Source organism: Argiope bruennichi, chromosome X1, assembly GCF_947563725.1.
Source record: "Argiope bruennichi chromosome X1, qqArgBrue1.1, whole genome shotgun sequence".
NCBI lineage: Eukaryota > Metazoa > Arthropoda > Arachnida > Araneae > Araneidae > Argiope > Argiope bruennichi.
In genome coordinates this window covers 94364023-94381211 of record NC_079162.1, presented here as the reverse complement: position 1 = coordinate 94381211, position 17189 = coordinate 94364023, and the positions used below count along the sequence as shown (strand labels likewise).

Sequence of the window (17189 nt, the reverse complement as noted above, 5' to 3'; positions counted from 1 at the left end):
AACAGCAAAATTAATACATATATTGCGATGCCTTTATCTAAGAATGAGATTATCAACATGTAATTTCAATAGGATAGCAGATGATAAGAAATTTTTAGACGAAAGTTGTTCATCACAGTGATGTGATTATTCACCTAATTTAAATGACCTTCCTATTCTCAATTGTTAAGGAGTTATGGAGAAATAAAAATTTCAACTTATATATCACTTCCGCCCCTTTTGATCTATATGGCCAGTCTGCGAACTCTTTTGAGATTTTCCCCTTCACTACAACATGTCAATAATGGTTCAAATTCATTTCAAATTGTTTTAACTATCGTGTTCATAAAATAACAAGGAAAAACCGTTATGCGTGAGTCAGCATGCGTGTATGTAATACATTTCCTTGATAAAGGAAGCTGGCGTGGAATTCTTTAAACATCTTTTATTCTTTCATGATTATAACTGAAAATGCTCCATTTTTAAATTTTTTAAAAAGTTATTTGTTAAATTCAGAGCCAGCAAGTAATTATCTGTCAGACTGACTTGGAAAAACTAAGGCTGAAAAATTTTACAAACATTTACTAGAACAAACAAAAACCAATGGTTTATTCCCAAGTCTGAAATTAAATATCAATGGAAACAGTAATTTACAATTTCAAAAGGAAATTTATTTCCCATCAAATCCAGAATTACTGAAATTCTTCTTTGATAAGTTATCGTGGTCAACGAAATTTCCCTCAAGATATAAGAAAGAAAAAAAACTGGTAAACAAAGTCAATTTTTAAAGAAGAGAAAATATTAAATTTATTGATTTAATTTCAACTTTCCCAAGTAATACATTACGAAATAGACTTTGACCTCTATAAAATTTAAACAGATGTTTTTTTCTCTTTTGCAACGCTTATAAATTTATATCTTGTTTACTAGGATCGTGTTAACCTTTGTTATTGACTTTCTTGTTTTACAGTCAAGCGAATAACATTCGTCTAATTTCCATTCGAGACACAAAGAGTTAAAACATATGCAACCCCACACGTATCCTAAACAAAGCATTTTAAAGCTACCTCATTTATTGGAAAGATATACTCATGCTATAAACTTAAAAACCTTATTAATTGCTTAATCCAATACTTAGAGGGGAAAAAAAATCTTACACGTGTGGAAGTCAAAAACCGGTTATTTCGATCTATTTACAGAAAAAGATGATACTGACGGAGATACTTTGAATTTTTATTCAACGCTGACAGCCCAAAGGCAAATTGTCAACAAGATTCGTAGGTGCTTGCGAAAGAAGAAAAAATAAAGAGGTGAGTCTTACTCCAAGGCAATCTCACGTAGGAATCGACTGCACAAACCAGTCACAAACTGTATGAATTGAAGGTTCCGGCTGTCTGCCTTCACTCTATTAACACGTTTTTAGGCTTCTTCCACGCCCAGTGCCTGCGAAGAAAAGCTCATAAATCCCTCGAAGCTTCTCAATGGAGATAAACATCGCAAAGCACAAGGTTCGAATCTCCGGAGGCACTAGAAGCCGAAGATTAAAAGGCCAGCTTCTGTATAATGAAGTTCAATAGAAATCATAACTCTGACTTCTTTTTTCGAAAACTTGACAGATTCATTCTTTATTGAGTAATGTTTTTAAGATTAGGACACCTTGTAAAGCCGTTTTACAGCTAGGCACAATCGAATGTAAAAAGTAAGAAAAAAAAATCCCTACAAAATTTTGTGTGAAAAAAGTAAACTAAAATGAAGAAAGGTCGTATTTGTTATCGAGAATTTCTACAATGTGTTTTTGACTTTAACTAGCACTGTTAAAAGTAATGGATGGGATTGATTTCGTCTAGACAAAATCGTCAATGCTTTATGAATATGCCATATATCAAATTTGCAAAAACCTTATACTGATGCGAAACATTTTTATAGGTTAACTACATTTGCTCTCACGTCGGTTTATGTGAGATGTGTAAGTTATATATTGCGTAAAATGCCATATGTCGCTAGTGATTGCAACTGATACAATAAAATTTCATTTGTTTTCCTAAATTTATTTTTTATCATGCAACGTTTTGATATAAAATAGCAATATACATTTTTAAAAGTATACAAAAGGGCATGCATTTTCAAAAGTAAAAGTTTATAAGATTTCTAACCCTAGATATATAAACCCCAGATACACTGATATATCAATCACGTATACTGAATAATAGAGACTTTAAAATTGTATTTTACTTTAAAATAAAATAATTAAATTTGACATCTCACGAATCTTCTAGGCTTTTATCTGAATCGAAAAAAAAAAAATTCGATCTCAAACAGAATGTTATCTACTATTAAGCAGTAGATGAAACATGCATGTTAAAAGGTTAGCAGTTACTTTTTCAATGGATTGAAGTATTTAGTCTCGAAAATATTTCTTACTTTTCTCCATATTTGAATCTTAAACTTCTTTATAAATGTACATTTTAGATAAACTATATTATACTGTAGATATTCAATATAGCAATAGTCATTAATGGCTACTTTTGCGTTCACAATTGTTTACTAGCCGGAATCTAAAAAGTCTACCTTTAACCAATTATGTATTACGCATTTTATTTCAAAAATCTCAGTTAGATAACCACTTTGCAAAATATTATTATTTTAATAGGTTATTATAGTCCATAAAGGCATATACAGTTTGAATAACTATTTCCTAAATAATTTATTCTGTAAATCAAAAAGACATGTCTCAAATTAATTTGCATAAATACAGAATTTCATCATTTATTGAATGTATTCTATCTGTATTGTCTTGGCATTGCGAATAAAGTCAATAGAGGGAACTGCGCATGCGAATAAGCATGTGAGGAGTAAAGAGGGTAAGGGACAATAGGGGTAAAACATGATTTTTTTTTTCAATGGGTTAGTAACTCCAAATGGCGCTCATGGTATGGCATTAATTTTTTTTATCTCTTTCATCGTGTTTGGCTTTGAAAAATGACATAAAATATTAATATTTTATCTTTTGTTTCACTGTCTAAGACTATGGCAGAGATCAATATCCCTCTAGAATTCTCGTCGTTACATCGTTGGAATATTATTATTTGATAAATGGAACATTAAAGCGATTAATCGAGCTCTTATCTAGGGAAAAAAATCGTTTTCATATGAAGCATTTGTAAAAAAAATAAAAAATAAAAATATTAATTGATTAGAATCAAGAAACTTCCGATAACTGACGAAAATTCATATTCGCATTTATTCATTTGAGGTGTGAAGTTTTGGATTATCGTTTTTATACGTCAAACAATACTCATTCGAAACTTGTATGCATTTTTGGGATATCTTGTATGTTTTCATTTGTTGCTTTCATTAATATTTTTGAATGATTGAAATGATTTGCCTATTCAGAGCATGGCTGTCTTTGTGTTTCTCAGTTAGCATCTGCTTCGGAAGAACGGCGCCAGCGATGCGTTAAATATTAGAGCAGCATGATTCTTTCCAGATCGATGAGCTAAGATATCAAATAAAATGATCCTACTGAGTTCATTAGTTTCCTCAAAATTACTTAAGATCAAACTCAGCTGGTTTCATTTCTTCAGAGATTCAATGTCTCAAACTTCGTTGATTTTGTATACATCCGAATTCAGCAAGTGACTTACATGATTGCAATGCTTCCGTTTCATTTAAATAAGCGTTTGTTAAAGTATACTGCCCAGTTACGCTTAGAAAAAAATTTAGTCTTCATAACTGTGTGTGTGTGCGCGCGCGCATGTGTAATGAAATAAAATAAAATAAATTGCATTAGCACTGTTTTGCGTATTAAATCAAAATAAAAAAACAGGTATCTTATCCAATAAAAAAGTGCCATGCATTTATAAAAATTAAAATTAAATAATCAATTAGCATTAATTTATTGAATCCGATACAAAGAAAAAATATTATTTATATCAATATTGTGTGTTTCATTATTTGTTCTTCCAGCTGCAAATAAATTTCTTTGGAAGGAAATAACTTATTTAACAACTGTTTTGTTTGCTTCAATTTGCATCTACTCAAAGATTTAAAAAATATGTTTATAATTTGTATGTGTTATTTAATCAATGGGAAATGAGAAATATATTCTACTATTAGTGTCCTAAAATGCATACTTTTTTACTAATTATTTTCAACATTTTTTCCCTTTTAATTTCAATTGATATTTAAGAAAAATGCATTATAAATTAAAATATCAATCAAACAGAAAAAATATTTTATCCTCTCAAACTCACTATCAAGTTGCTCAATCATACGGAATTTTAAAAAATTAATTAATCGGATGGCTAACAATTGAATTGTGAAAAAAATTTAAAAATATATTAACTTCGAGGATGCATAAGTGTGAAGAATTTCAAAACTTTGGTACATCAGCTCACGAGGGTAAAATAATTCATTGCAAAATTCTATATTTACAAACATAATAAGTCAAGTTAAAAAAAGTGCATTAAAATATTTTACTCTAAATGACATTGCAAGTTCTCAAAAAATTAAAAACCAAGCAAAAATGCAATTCTAAATATTTTCAAAATTGTAAAAAAATGCTTAATTTACCTTTGCATATTAAATTTTATCGTCCACATTTTTATTTATTCGCATGGAGTTTTTATTTAGGTTTTTTCTTTTATGGCTTTTCTTATCCAAAATTCAAAAGCGAAACTTCAAAATTACACAAGCGTTTCTTTAAATACAAATTTACTGGGTTTTTTAATACAATCCTTATTACTGACTTGAGAGAGGGTATTGTTCATTAACATATTTTTCAATAATTATGGTATTTAAAACAATAATTAAACCCTTCATCTCTTATTATTTCTTAAATTAAGTTGAACTAGTATAATATGATTAATATTATTCAAATTAATATGAATAATATTTCCCAAATTAATATGATTAATATTATTCAAATTAAACGAATAATACTAACCAAATTAATATGAATAATATTTCCCAAATTAATATGATTAATATTATTCAAATTAAACGAATAATACTAACCAAATTAATATGAATAATATTTCCCAAATTAATATGATTAATATTATTCAAATTAAACGAATAATACTAACCAAATTAATATGAATAATATTTCCCAAATTAATATGATTAATATTATTCAAATTAAACGAATAATTCTACTGATAACTTTTCAGATCATACAGTAAAAACAGTCTATCATTAAGAATTCCAAGTGATTTCGTATTATAAATGTTGTATTATTACAGAGGATTCAACCCATGAATACAAATCTTACCTTCCATTTCTTTTTATTGATATTTACTAACCAAAAACTCGATAGTAAACATTAACAAAGAATCAATCTTCTCATAAACTCGGACGTAAATGTTTATCGACAAGAATGAAAATATTTTTCCCTGACAGAAACTGTTAATGGTCTGAATCGTCGCTTGACTAAATGATTACATTTTACAAATGAAATGATATTTTAAAGTAAATATTTTTTTTTTTCTTTTACATAACAGAAAAGTTTGAAAAATACAATATACTAATTTAATAAGAAAACATTTATTTTATCAATTTAAATTTGAATCACATTAGGAAATGTTCGTAAATGTGTTACGAATTTCGGTATTTTTCTGTTTTATAATTTCAAGCTTAATTAAATTTTTAGTTAATTTTAAAACATTTATTTGTTTTCTATCTTTCTCCATGGAAGAAATTAAAATATTTACTTTTAAATCTTAGAAATAAATTTTAGTAGGAGCAGTTTGTTCCTACTTTCCTAATTGTTTTGTTTCATTGATTGTTGACAGTTGATTGATTCAGTTCAATTATTATCTAAGTCACTGATCAAAGTGGCTGACTAATTGTTATCCATGTCACTCATATAACAGCTGTAAAATCATTTAAACGAACAAATTGCTCGTTCTGTAGTTCAGGGATCGAAGAATATGTTACGAAATTATTCTAAAAAATTTGAAAAAAAAAAAAGTACGAATAAAATTTTTATTTATGAGGGTTGGCCGAGGTGGCCTGGTGGTAAAGTCTCGGCTTCGGAACCGCAGGGTTTCAGGTTCGAGACCCGTTTCCACCGAAGAACAGTCGTGTAAGGCGGTCTGTTGCAAGTCCGTCAGGGTCAAACGTCCTCCCACTTGTGTGGTGTGATGTGGGGAGGGGGTGCCAGCTCATGTGTCGTCCCCGTCGTCTGACCGAGGTTCAAAATTACGAGGTCCGTCCCAAAATAGCTCTAGTGTTGCTTTAAAAGGGACGTTAATATAACTAAACTATTTATGAGGGTTTTTTTAAGATCTTATCAAAATTTACCATTAGAAAAAATAGCATCTAAAGATGCGAAATAGCATTAAAACATAGATCAAGCAAAGTTAAAAATGATGTTGTAAATTTGCAATGTATAAACATAAAAGCAAACGTCAAGAACTTATTTAAAGAAAAATATTTTAAAATTAAGAATGTTAAAATTTAAAAGAATCGATAGTTTCACCAAACACTTTTGATTTTTCAACGTAGTCACCTGCCTTATTGTAAGTTCACATTATCTTGATTGCACCATCTCATTGGTCATTATATTTGTTGCATTTGGTGTACGTTAAATCATTTATCTACAAATAAAATCAAATTATTCAAATTCTCTCTGATGAATGCTGTTTATTTTAAGCAGTTGTTATCAATAAAACAAACGTAAACAAACATTATTGAAAGAATTTTAATTTGTTTCATCATTTCTAAATATTTTGGCTAATCGAAGAAATTTGAAGAGCTTATTCAACCGCATTTAGCTTGTCTGTTGTTTTGAAAGAAAGGACGATTTTTTTTTCAGTATTGTGACTCTTTCAAAAATTTGTCTAGTATTTTATCTTATTAAATAATATAAAATACAGAAAAACATTTATTTTTAATTAATACCGTAAACTTAGTCTCTTCGTTCTTGTCCTAAAATAATGTGATTTAAATTAGAACTCGAAATTCAAGCGCGTAAAACGTTGTTTATAATATAGTTAAAAAATTTAATTGACTTTGTAACTCCTGAGTATAAACATATAACGATGGATATTTTTCATTTTTCAAAAAGAAGATACTAGTACTGTCACTAGGCAAACGACACACAAGGAAATAAATAAAATAAACATTTGAACAAGATTAAGTAAATTAATTGATGTTTTATACATTTAAATATTAGACTACTCATAACATAACCAAAACACGTAGTTTTTATTTGGTATTGCATTCTATATCTGCTATATTTATTGTTCTGTGTTTTTGCTTAATCTCTACTCAACAGAACAAAGATACATTTTGTACATGGTAATACGTTGGGTTTTATAATGGAAACTATTCTTTTGTGTTTTTTTTTCCAAATTTATAACTATACTTTTAGGCTAATTATTGAATTCTTGGGTTTCTCATTGGAGGTCAGTTTAATAAATTCTAACAGTCCTCCATGTATTATTAGAAAACAAAAGTTACTCAGGCAACCCATTATTGAATTCTTTTCTCTAAATGTAAAACAATAAAACTCTTATATGTTTCAGCAGGAATACAATAAATGAATTTCTTTTTCTTTTAACTTTTGTATTAAAAAAATCGAAACAAAAACTTATTTTTTATTCGTTCCACGATTATTCATCCCTTGAAAGAGTTATTTATTAAGCTTATTATGAAAGAGATTAAGTACCTTCCTTTTGATTGATTCCGGGTAATCATCATGCGATTTCTGTGAATCAAACATCAAATGTAAAATTTGACTCTAATCAGCAAACTTTTCTTCCTCAACGAAGAAAAAGAAATTTGGCAATCATCCAACATCAAAAACGGATTTTCCTCGACCTCTGCATATTCTTTTCAAGGTAAAGATGTAGCTTTCTATACTTTTGGGTTGTTTTCTCGATCCGGTAATTGCTTTGTCGAATAATAAATCACCCGATGCACCCAACTTTGCCATCAATGTGATCAGAATAAAGGTTTAAGAACTGCTGTCAGAAAACATATTATTTTTTGATGAAAAATTAATATCTCGATACCTAATTTCAAGAGAAAAATTAATTAATTTTCTTGACTTTAAATTTATTAACTGACAGCTTTATTTATCTGTTACTTATATGGAAATCATTCTCGAGCTTATAATTTTTAAACCTTGTTTTAAAAATTCAAGTACATTTCAAATACAAGTTAGTTCAACGGGAAAAGCTGATAAAGCATGAAGATTTTAACGCAGTTTAAAACATGTATCATGGGTAAATTAAGTTTTAAAAAAACTGCAACTTACCAAAAATATGCAAAAAAATATGTCATGCCTTAAAATTAAATTTGAAACAAGGCTTGAAGATTTTAAATCCTTGTAGCAAAAGAATTATCTTCGATTTTCTCCATAGTTTTAGAGTCAGTATTTCATCATATGCAAAGAAAGGTAATTAAAGTTCAACGCTTGTCATATTTGAAAGCAAATTTAAGTGAAGTGTTGAGGCTTGAATTTGTCAAATATTTGCCGCCATTTTTCAAAACATCGAAAATTGGTATGTGATATTATTTCCATGCTTAAAAATACTTATAGATGCGCTGAATTATTTTCATTTCTAAAAGGAAATAAATATCCTTCAAATTCAGAGTTACTGATAATCTCGAACAAGTTCATAAGGAGATTAGATATCCCCTCGAAGTAAGAAGGACAATAGAAGAAGAAAAAAAGACGCCGAATTTTAGAACAAAAAAAATTAATTTTGCTGTTGTCCTTGTATATTTTAAACTGTATTTTCGAAATAATCTATGTTTATATAATAATTTTTAAGCTTCTATAAAAGCAGTTTTTAACGTTTCAGTGGTTGGAAGTTTAGTTTCGACAGTTTTAAGTTCACTAATAGTAGCGATTTTTCTTGAACTTCGAACTTCTTTCGAGGAATTTTAGCATTTAATTATATGAACTTACGGTTTTCCATACTGTCAGATTTGTATATAAGTTAAATATATGAATTTACGCCATTTATTTACTTTCACTTTTGCGTTTACTGAAGTATGCAAAAAGAAAATTATCATAATCGTCAAAAAAAAATCAGTATTTAGATTTAGAAGAAACTATACGCTTTAGAACTGCCTGAGTCCGAAAATCAATTTTTGAAAGTGTGTCTATGAACACAAAAACTCAAAAGCATTTGTAGCCAGACAGATAAAATTTGGTATGAGGTCTTTATTATTAAATTTGTAGATTTCTATCGAATTTTGGAGCGAAATCGGTTCATAGGAATTTTATTAGTCTGTGCAAATGTAACAGAACGCAATAAATACATAAAGATATATGCAAAGATACGCAGAGATAGATGAATAAAATTTGGTATAATGAAGTGTAAATCTATGTTAATCAATGATCGAAATCCTTCTAAGTGTTGAAAGTTGCTAAGTTGTTAAGTATGAGTCTGTGTATAATCTTGCATGTAAATGCAATAATTCAATAACGAAAAGAATTTCATAAATGATTTCGTGACTAAAATTATAATTCTGTATCAAATTGTTCTAAAAAGGTTCTGTATCAAAATTCTAGTTCTGTAAAAAATTATAGTTCTGTATCAAATTGTTCTAAAAAGGTTCTGTATCAAAATTCTAATTCTGTAAAAAATTATAGTTCTGTATCAAATTGTTCTAAAAAGGTTCTGTATGAAAATTATAGTTCTGTAAAAAATTGTTCTAAAAAGGTTCTGTATCAAAATTATAGTTCTGTATCAAATTGTTCTAAAAAGGTTCTGTATCAAAATTATAGTTCTGTAAAAAAATTATAGTTCTGTAAAAAATTACAGTTCTGTATCAAATTGTTCTAAATAGGTTCTGTATCAAAATTATAGTTCTGTATCAAATTTCGGTTTCAATCGATTGACAGGAATCGGCGAAAATGCATGCTCAATTTTCTTCTGTATGCTAAGACACACAAAACACTCATGTGCGAGACTTTGAAACTAAAACTCCGAATACTCGAGGCTTTCTAAACTTTGACAAGGTCTACTTTTTTTCAACGAGAAAACGGGGGAATAATACCTTTATTAAGAAATACATGGAAAAGTTTAGGGAAAACTATTCTCACTAATTTGTGGGTAGCATCTATTTTTACATTAAGAGCATGCAACCAAAATTTTAATGATTTTAACATTTTCTAGCTCTCTGCTTTTCTTGCATGTTTTCAATCCTTTCTCCAAAGGGAATATTACACAAACAGTGAATCATTCTTTTGAAGTTTTGACATATATTTTTTATATTATTCGTGTTACTCATCATTATTCATTCAGATAATGAATAATAATGTCTAATTTAACAAAAGATTTCATATTGCGGAATATTATAAAAACATCGGATTGAATTAAAGTATATTTATTCTTTGATAGGTTAATCGTGGAACCATTCATCGTTTCTGAAACTGTATTATGAGCTAAGAAATCCGCCAGGAAAAGATATTTATTTCTTTAAAAACTTTCACGTATCTTGCAATTCAGAGAAAAAAAATAGCTAAGAAAGCTATAAAATAATGCTTTGAAACCATTTCAGAAACAGTTGTTAGAACAGCTGGGCAGCCGTTTTTGAACTTTCATAGTCGACCTCACGTTGAGATTAAGATGGAAGTACAGAAAACGTGAAACATCGTAGTTTCTTTATCATCATTTTTGACTGGGTGTATTTTGTATTTCCAAAAGAAGCACAGCAGAAAAATTTTAGTAGGTTAAAAATTATTATAATTTTCCCATTTTTCAGAATATTTGAAATTTATAAATTCATTCATAAAGTCAGACACAACTTATATTTGTCTTCTTGATTAATTATCAATATATTGATCTTTAGGAGATCAATATTTTCATGTGAAGTTTTGTTGACACATTATAATAGCTGCAGAATGCATTTTGAAACATCATTTGTAAAAATACAAAGCAGGAAATGTTTAGAGTTCATTTTTCCGAACATTACTGAAGCACAATTCACAAAACCTAAATCTTTAAAACATTTTATGAATTATCCATGCATAAATGATGTGTAAAACCGTAGAAAGTTAGAATGAATATTGTTTCCAGCGAAATTGTTCTCCTAAATAATATCGGTATTAAAAATTGTCTAAAAAGAGAACTTTAGATTCTGTTTCATAAAAGTGATCTCTTATAATTCTAATAATAAAAATCAAACACTTCAATGGAAATAAAAAAATGAAGATATACTTAATTCATTAGTCACATCAATTCTAGAATTTGTAATGATTATTAAATGTTTTTAGTTCGTAAATTCTTTTAATTCTCCTTCATCAACATTTTTGGGTTGAAATACAAAACTGGCTCGTAATTTCAAATAATCTCATTGAATCATAAATTAGATGTCAAATTCTTATTTTGAAACTCGTCTTATTGATGGAAAAAATAGTTTTTGTTTAAATGTCTTGTGTGATTTTTTTCTCCCTTTCCTATGCATAAGCCACTTTAAAATCTGCATTTAATATGGGGACTCTCAATAAGGGACCTCCATTTACAAAAAATCCTCGTTCCTACCTATTATAGCATTTCTAGCATTGAGATGCGTCATTTTATTTACCCTGCTTCGCCGTTTGTACTATTTTAAGATAAAATATAATGAATACATTATTTGCAGAACATCTCGTTTTCTCGAGTTTTTCTAAGTCACCCTGCTGTGGCACTAAGAACCAATGACGCAGTTCATACATTACTTTGCTGTTTCAGTTTATAAAACAAGTTCTCTGAATGCTATTAACAAATAATGCCAAGATAGAGATATATTGATAAATAACTATATTCTCTAAGTTCTGTAAGTTAACATTACATAAGTATTTTTTGCGAGGATTTTGCTCTGAAAATACTTTTGGTAAAAGGTGCTTGATATGAATTTTTTCATTATACATGCAATGAACATTAATCATTTATTGCTCATCGCTTCAATGGAAACATTTTTTGACTCAACTGTTTCAGATAATCAAAAAAAATCACTAGATGGATCAAAATCAAAACAATAACTCTTAATTACAGCTGAAAACCGTTAAAAAATAATGATTATCAGCAATCACCATTATAATTTCATTTCATATGGACTCACCTTTCTCTGTTTCTTCAGTATTGGGTGGCAGATTAGGAAGTTGATGTCTCCGTAGTTTCCAAGATTTTGCAAGCAAATACAGCAGCACAATTGGCAATAGCAGGAAAAAATAAGAAGTAGCGAGGAAACTGCCTGTTTCCTCATCAGACAGTGAACTTTCACACAACATCAACTGTAGTCTAACAACTTGAGTTGGATTCTTCACAGGCGACATGGTCCAATGTGACACCGTGGCATCATTAGTTTTGGATGCCACATCAGTATAATATTCTTCGCTGTCAATCCTCCAAAGGAAAAAACCTCTACACAAAATGAAAATTCCAACATATAAAACTATTAAGTATTTGAAGAATTGATGTTTCACTAGTAATCCCATTCTCATACAGTGCGTTTTCTGAGGCTGGATGCATTCAGTAATCCAAGTGAGAAATATAACACTGTGAAGAGCTGCGGCAATCATGCATGCGAAGTTCTGCGCCCAGCATAAGTAGCCGTTGTCCAGCATAAAGTTTATTAGATCGGAGTTGACCAATAGGAGCAAAAGTGACTGGGGCATTAAGCCCAGGAGGTAAATGACACCAGCTCCGATGAAACATTTTCTTTGGAAATCCAAAGATACTCCCGGTTTAGCCGTGAATCGGAGAACCATCCACATTCCACCGCAGATGAGACATAGCCGAAGCACAGCTATTGCTGTAGCTAAAGCTGACATCCAATCCATGTCCATTTCACAGCATTATACAGAGTAATTACCACAGCAGAACCTGAGGAAAGAAAAAAAGAAAATAAGATTCTGAAATATGACTGGCATAATTTTAAAAAAAATTTAAATCAAGGATTTTTAAAAAGTTAACTCGACTTCAGATAAGAACGGATGGAGCAATATCACCTTTGCATTACTTATTTATTTTCTAATTGTAGATTTTGTAGGTCGAAATAAAGACATTAGGTGTCACATCACAGTCACAGGACAAATGTAACAGTGCATTTCATTTGTATCTAAATGCATACTGTATTATCCTATATTGCGATTTCGGGACTTTTTTTCCTTTTCAAGATGTGTTTTGATTTCCAAATTAAAATTGATGTTGTACTTTTGTCATACATAAATTGTCTGCATTATGAATAGCGGAAATTTTTCTCGCCAAAAAAAGTTCCAAGCGGAAAAGGTTTAAGAGGCTCATATATGAATAGATAAGTCTATAGTTTTCTAATTCTTAAACCCTTCCTTCTTTTTTGAACATGATCTAAGTATAGAAAGTCTAACTTCCTCATTTATTCGAGACATTACGACAGTTTAAAAACTATAATAGCCTGTTTTATCACTAATTACGCTTTTATTGCATAATAAATTATAGAAAAGAATGCATAGAATATGAATATTTGAAAATTAACTTAAAAAATAGATAATGTTATTAATACACGGAGAAAAGCAGTAATTGTCAGAATTTGGCTAATGTCAGTATTAAGAAATTCTTAATTATCTTCAGCAGTGACGAAAACAAACGAATTTCTTTATTTAATGAGATTTCAAAACTTTTTTCTATTTATATAAAACTTAAAGCGTATTTTTTTTATGAAAACATGAAATATCTTGTGCTTTTTCTGGGCTAAGAAATTTTCCTTCAGTCAAAAATTTGCTTGAAATAAATTTAAAGAAAAAATATTTATATTAAAAACTTATCAAAACTTATAAATGAGCTTTTTATTCGAAAATCGTTCAAAATAATTATTGCTTAGCCTCATATTTTTTTGAGCATTTTTGGTCAAACATTCAATTACTGGATATGAAAACTTAAACAGATTTCTGACACTCGATATAAAGTGAATAAATATCATTCTTTTTATATTATAAGTTTAGAAAGATTTAATTCAATTTTCTTTTGTTCAAGGCTGGATTTTTTCTATAGTTCGCTTATCTTAATTTATCTTTAATGTTAACAACAAAAAATAGTTCGGAATGAATCAACTAAATAGTTGATACATTCTGCTAAACTGGCATTTTCCGCCGCATTTTTCAGATTAGGAGCATTAAAATATTTCAAAAATAGTATTTGAAGGATTTTCAAAGATAGTTTTGATAAGACACATACTTGTTTTTTAAACCTGTCAAACAATTCAATTCGTACTTGCGGATTTTAATATATTATACCTACCTGGTCTATAATTCCGGGTTACTTGTGTTATGTTATGCAAAACGTATGCCCAAGCTATTTAGTATAAACTATTGAATAAATCTATTGCCGTAAAAATATTTTTTCTTATTTCTTTATTTCTCTAAAATATTTTGTCAAAGAATAAACAGCTATACGCTTAAATTTATTTTTTTAATGTTCGGTGAGGCGGTAAAGAATTGTACTTAGTCGTAATTCCTTAATTATAAATTTAAATAGATAGCGATATTTCAAACTTAATAAATTCACTTCTTAATATGTTCAAACTTAACATGCGGGTAATCACTTTTAATTCCAAATTTTACTGTTCTAGATTTTAATTTAATCCTATTACTTTTTTTAATGTCTAGACAGTTTTTTGTAATTAGAATTGTCAAAAGAAAGTAGCGACTGAAATTATAAAATTTTAGTCTCCTTCAGTTTATGAAATCATTTAAAATTGGACGAAACGTCTTTCGTATTTTAATTAATATTTTGTGGGTTGATTCTTATTTAATTTCATTTTTTTAGCATATCTGAAATAAAGATTTCAAAGGGTCTAGTTGTTGTTGCTCACCTTTATATTTTAAGTTGTTACTTGTAGATTTAGTAGCCTTCTCAAAATTGCCACAGAAAAATAGTGTTGCATTAGCCCTGTTTTTATCTTTGTAGTTAATAGTATTGCGTAAATAATGCTTTTATGACTGCAATTTTAATAGAGAAAATATCATTTTAGATCGAAGAATACAAATACTCAAGAAAAAAATCACAAAAAAATTTTTCATTATTAATCTGCTTTATTATTATTCAAATTATTTTTCATAATAAGTAATGCGCAACTACTGCACTTCTAGAAAACAAAGTTTCATCAAACACTACTTCGAATAGATATGAGAACGCAGTATCTGGATTACAAATTATTTCGGATATTTTTTGATTCATTAAATCACGTTTTTATGTCTCTATCTTCAACAGAAAAAAAATCCATTTGGAATTAAGTAACATAAGTAAAAAAAATTCCCAGAAATTACTTCATAATTGATCAGCTTCTCAAAGTACCTTTCATAATAAGTAATACATACGTACCTATTGCACTTGTGGTAATACCAAGTTGCCGTCAAACTTTACTGCGCGCAGATATGAGAAACGCATTGTTTGGATTAAGACTTACTTCTGAATTTTACGATCTGGGAAAGAACTATCTCTTGTTTTTTATTTATTTATTTGGCATTTATAGGTTTCATTAAAGCATCTCTTCTTGGGAATCACCTGGATACTTTTGTTTTTTCTATGCAAATAGCAGATCATTGAAAATACAATCCTTGACAATGTACATTTTGTTCAGCATCTTCACGACTAAACTATTCAACAGAACACATATATAAATAAGGCCGGTTCACAAAAATTTCATCGACTCACCTTGAATTTTGTTATATTTTTATAACTACAATACATAACACATATTTTTCTTTGAAAGTACTATTTCAAAAGCAATGAAATCCATTTTGAGGATTCAAGTTGAAAAAAACCTGCTTTTTAAGTCGATTTTTTTTTTTTTTTTTTTTTTTTTTTTTTGCTGGGGAAAAATGTGTTTACAGTAAAATACTTATTAATAAGTTGATGGTTGACGTCATCAGTTCGGTTTCTCTTACGGAACTCTTATGGAAATCGTTTTCGCTGTTTAACTTTTCACCAACATTAATTAGCAAATAAGACAAAGTCAGGATTGGATTGGATTGTTAGTTTTAAGGGCACATGAGCCAGAAAAGGCTATACTTCTCCATACATATTGTCAGTTAAGACTAAGTCAGAGAAATTCATTAATTTCTTTGTTAATTTATCTAAATTTTTTTTTAATTACAACATAACATATTATTTTGTTGTATATATATTTTGTACATATTTTTTTTTCAAAAATTATGACTTCATGTCATTGAGATTACCTGATTTTTAATTGAAATATATTTCCTTGGATAAAGTCGCTTTTACATTAGAAAATATTGTTAACTAGTTTTTGATGAAGTTTATCTTTATGGCTATTAAGTCTTCTGATTTTATAACTTTTATGGAAATCTGGCTTTAAGAAGTTTATCTATTAAACTATTTATAACCATATATTAATAGATAAGGATGGGTCAAAAAAACTTCATCGGACTCACCTTGAATTTCATCAATACTTCCATAATAACAATCTAATAGTCGCTTTTAATTGTCTGAAAAATACTTCCTCATAAGGAATGCAATTCATTTGGAGAAATATAGTCCTGGATTAGATTTTTTTTTCCTTCACATTTCTACAGCCAGAATACAATAAGTATATATTTTCCCAAAAAAATATATTATAAAAGTAAAGTAACATTTTGGGGAAGCACATCTTTAAAATTTAGTAAACTCATTAAAAAAAATTTTTTTTCCTAAGTAAAACCATTTTTACTGAAATTTTTTTTAACAAGTTATAGAATCTTTACGTCTTTAACACTTTTACAGATGTCTTAGTTTAATAAGTTCTAAATTTTAACTATTTACCGATATATGATAATAAATAAGATTGGGTCACAAAAACTCCATCGAACTCACCTTGAATTTCTCCTATATTTCTATAGCGACAACCTAATTGCTTATAATCGGCCCAGAAACACTTCCTCTTAAGAAGTGGAATCCATTTGGAAATACCTAGTTCCGAATTAGTTTTTTTGCGGAAGGCGCGCTTTTACACTCGATTACTTTTTCACCAAGTTGTTGACCAAGGTCATCGAGCCATGCCAATTTGATCACCTTTACGGAAGTCTGACCGCTCCTAACGGAACGAATTCTTTTCACCTATTTTCTAACGGAACGAAACACGAGACTTCTCTCTCTTCAGTGTTTGAAGTACAGGTCATCGTCCCTGTCTTTAGCCATCAGCAGTAGTGCAACACAAAGCAAACACAAAACTCATGCATCTCATAACAATAATTCATTGACCTTCGTTTCAGAAAAAAGACCACAGCAGGA

The 17189-nt window shown here is 28.9% G+C and overlaps 1 protein-coding gene across 1 annotated transcript in view; it reads right to left on the bottom strand.

Moving 5' to 3' along the window:
- LOC129958764 (uncharacterized) overlaps positions 1–17189 on the bottom strand; it is a 40465-nt gene that overhangs the window by 11655 nt on the left and 11621 nt on the right. The window contains exon 3 of the mRNA XM_056071437.1: positions 12043–12806. Within this exon, the coding sequence (XP_055927412.1) occupies positions 12043–12769 (727 nt within the window). The 5' untranslated portion in view covers positions 12770–12806. The remainder of the gene's footprint in view (positions 1–12042; positions 12807–17189) is intronic.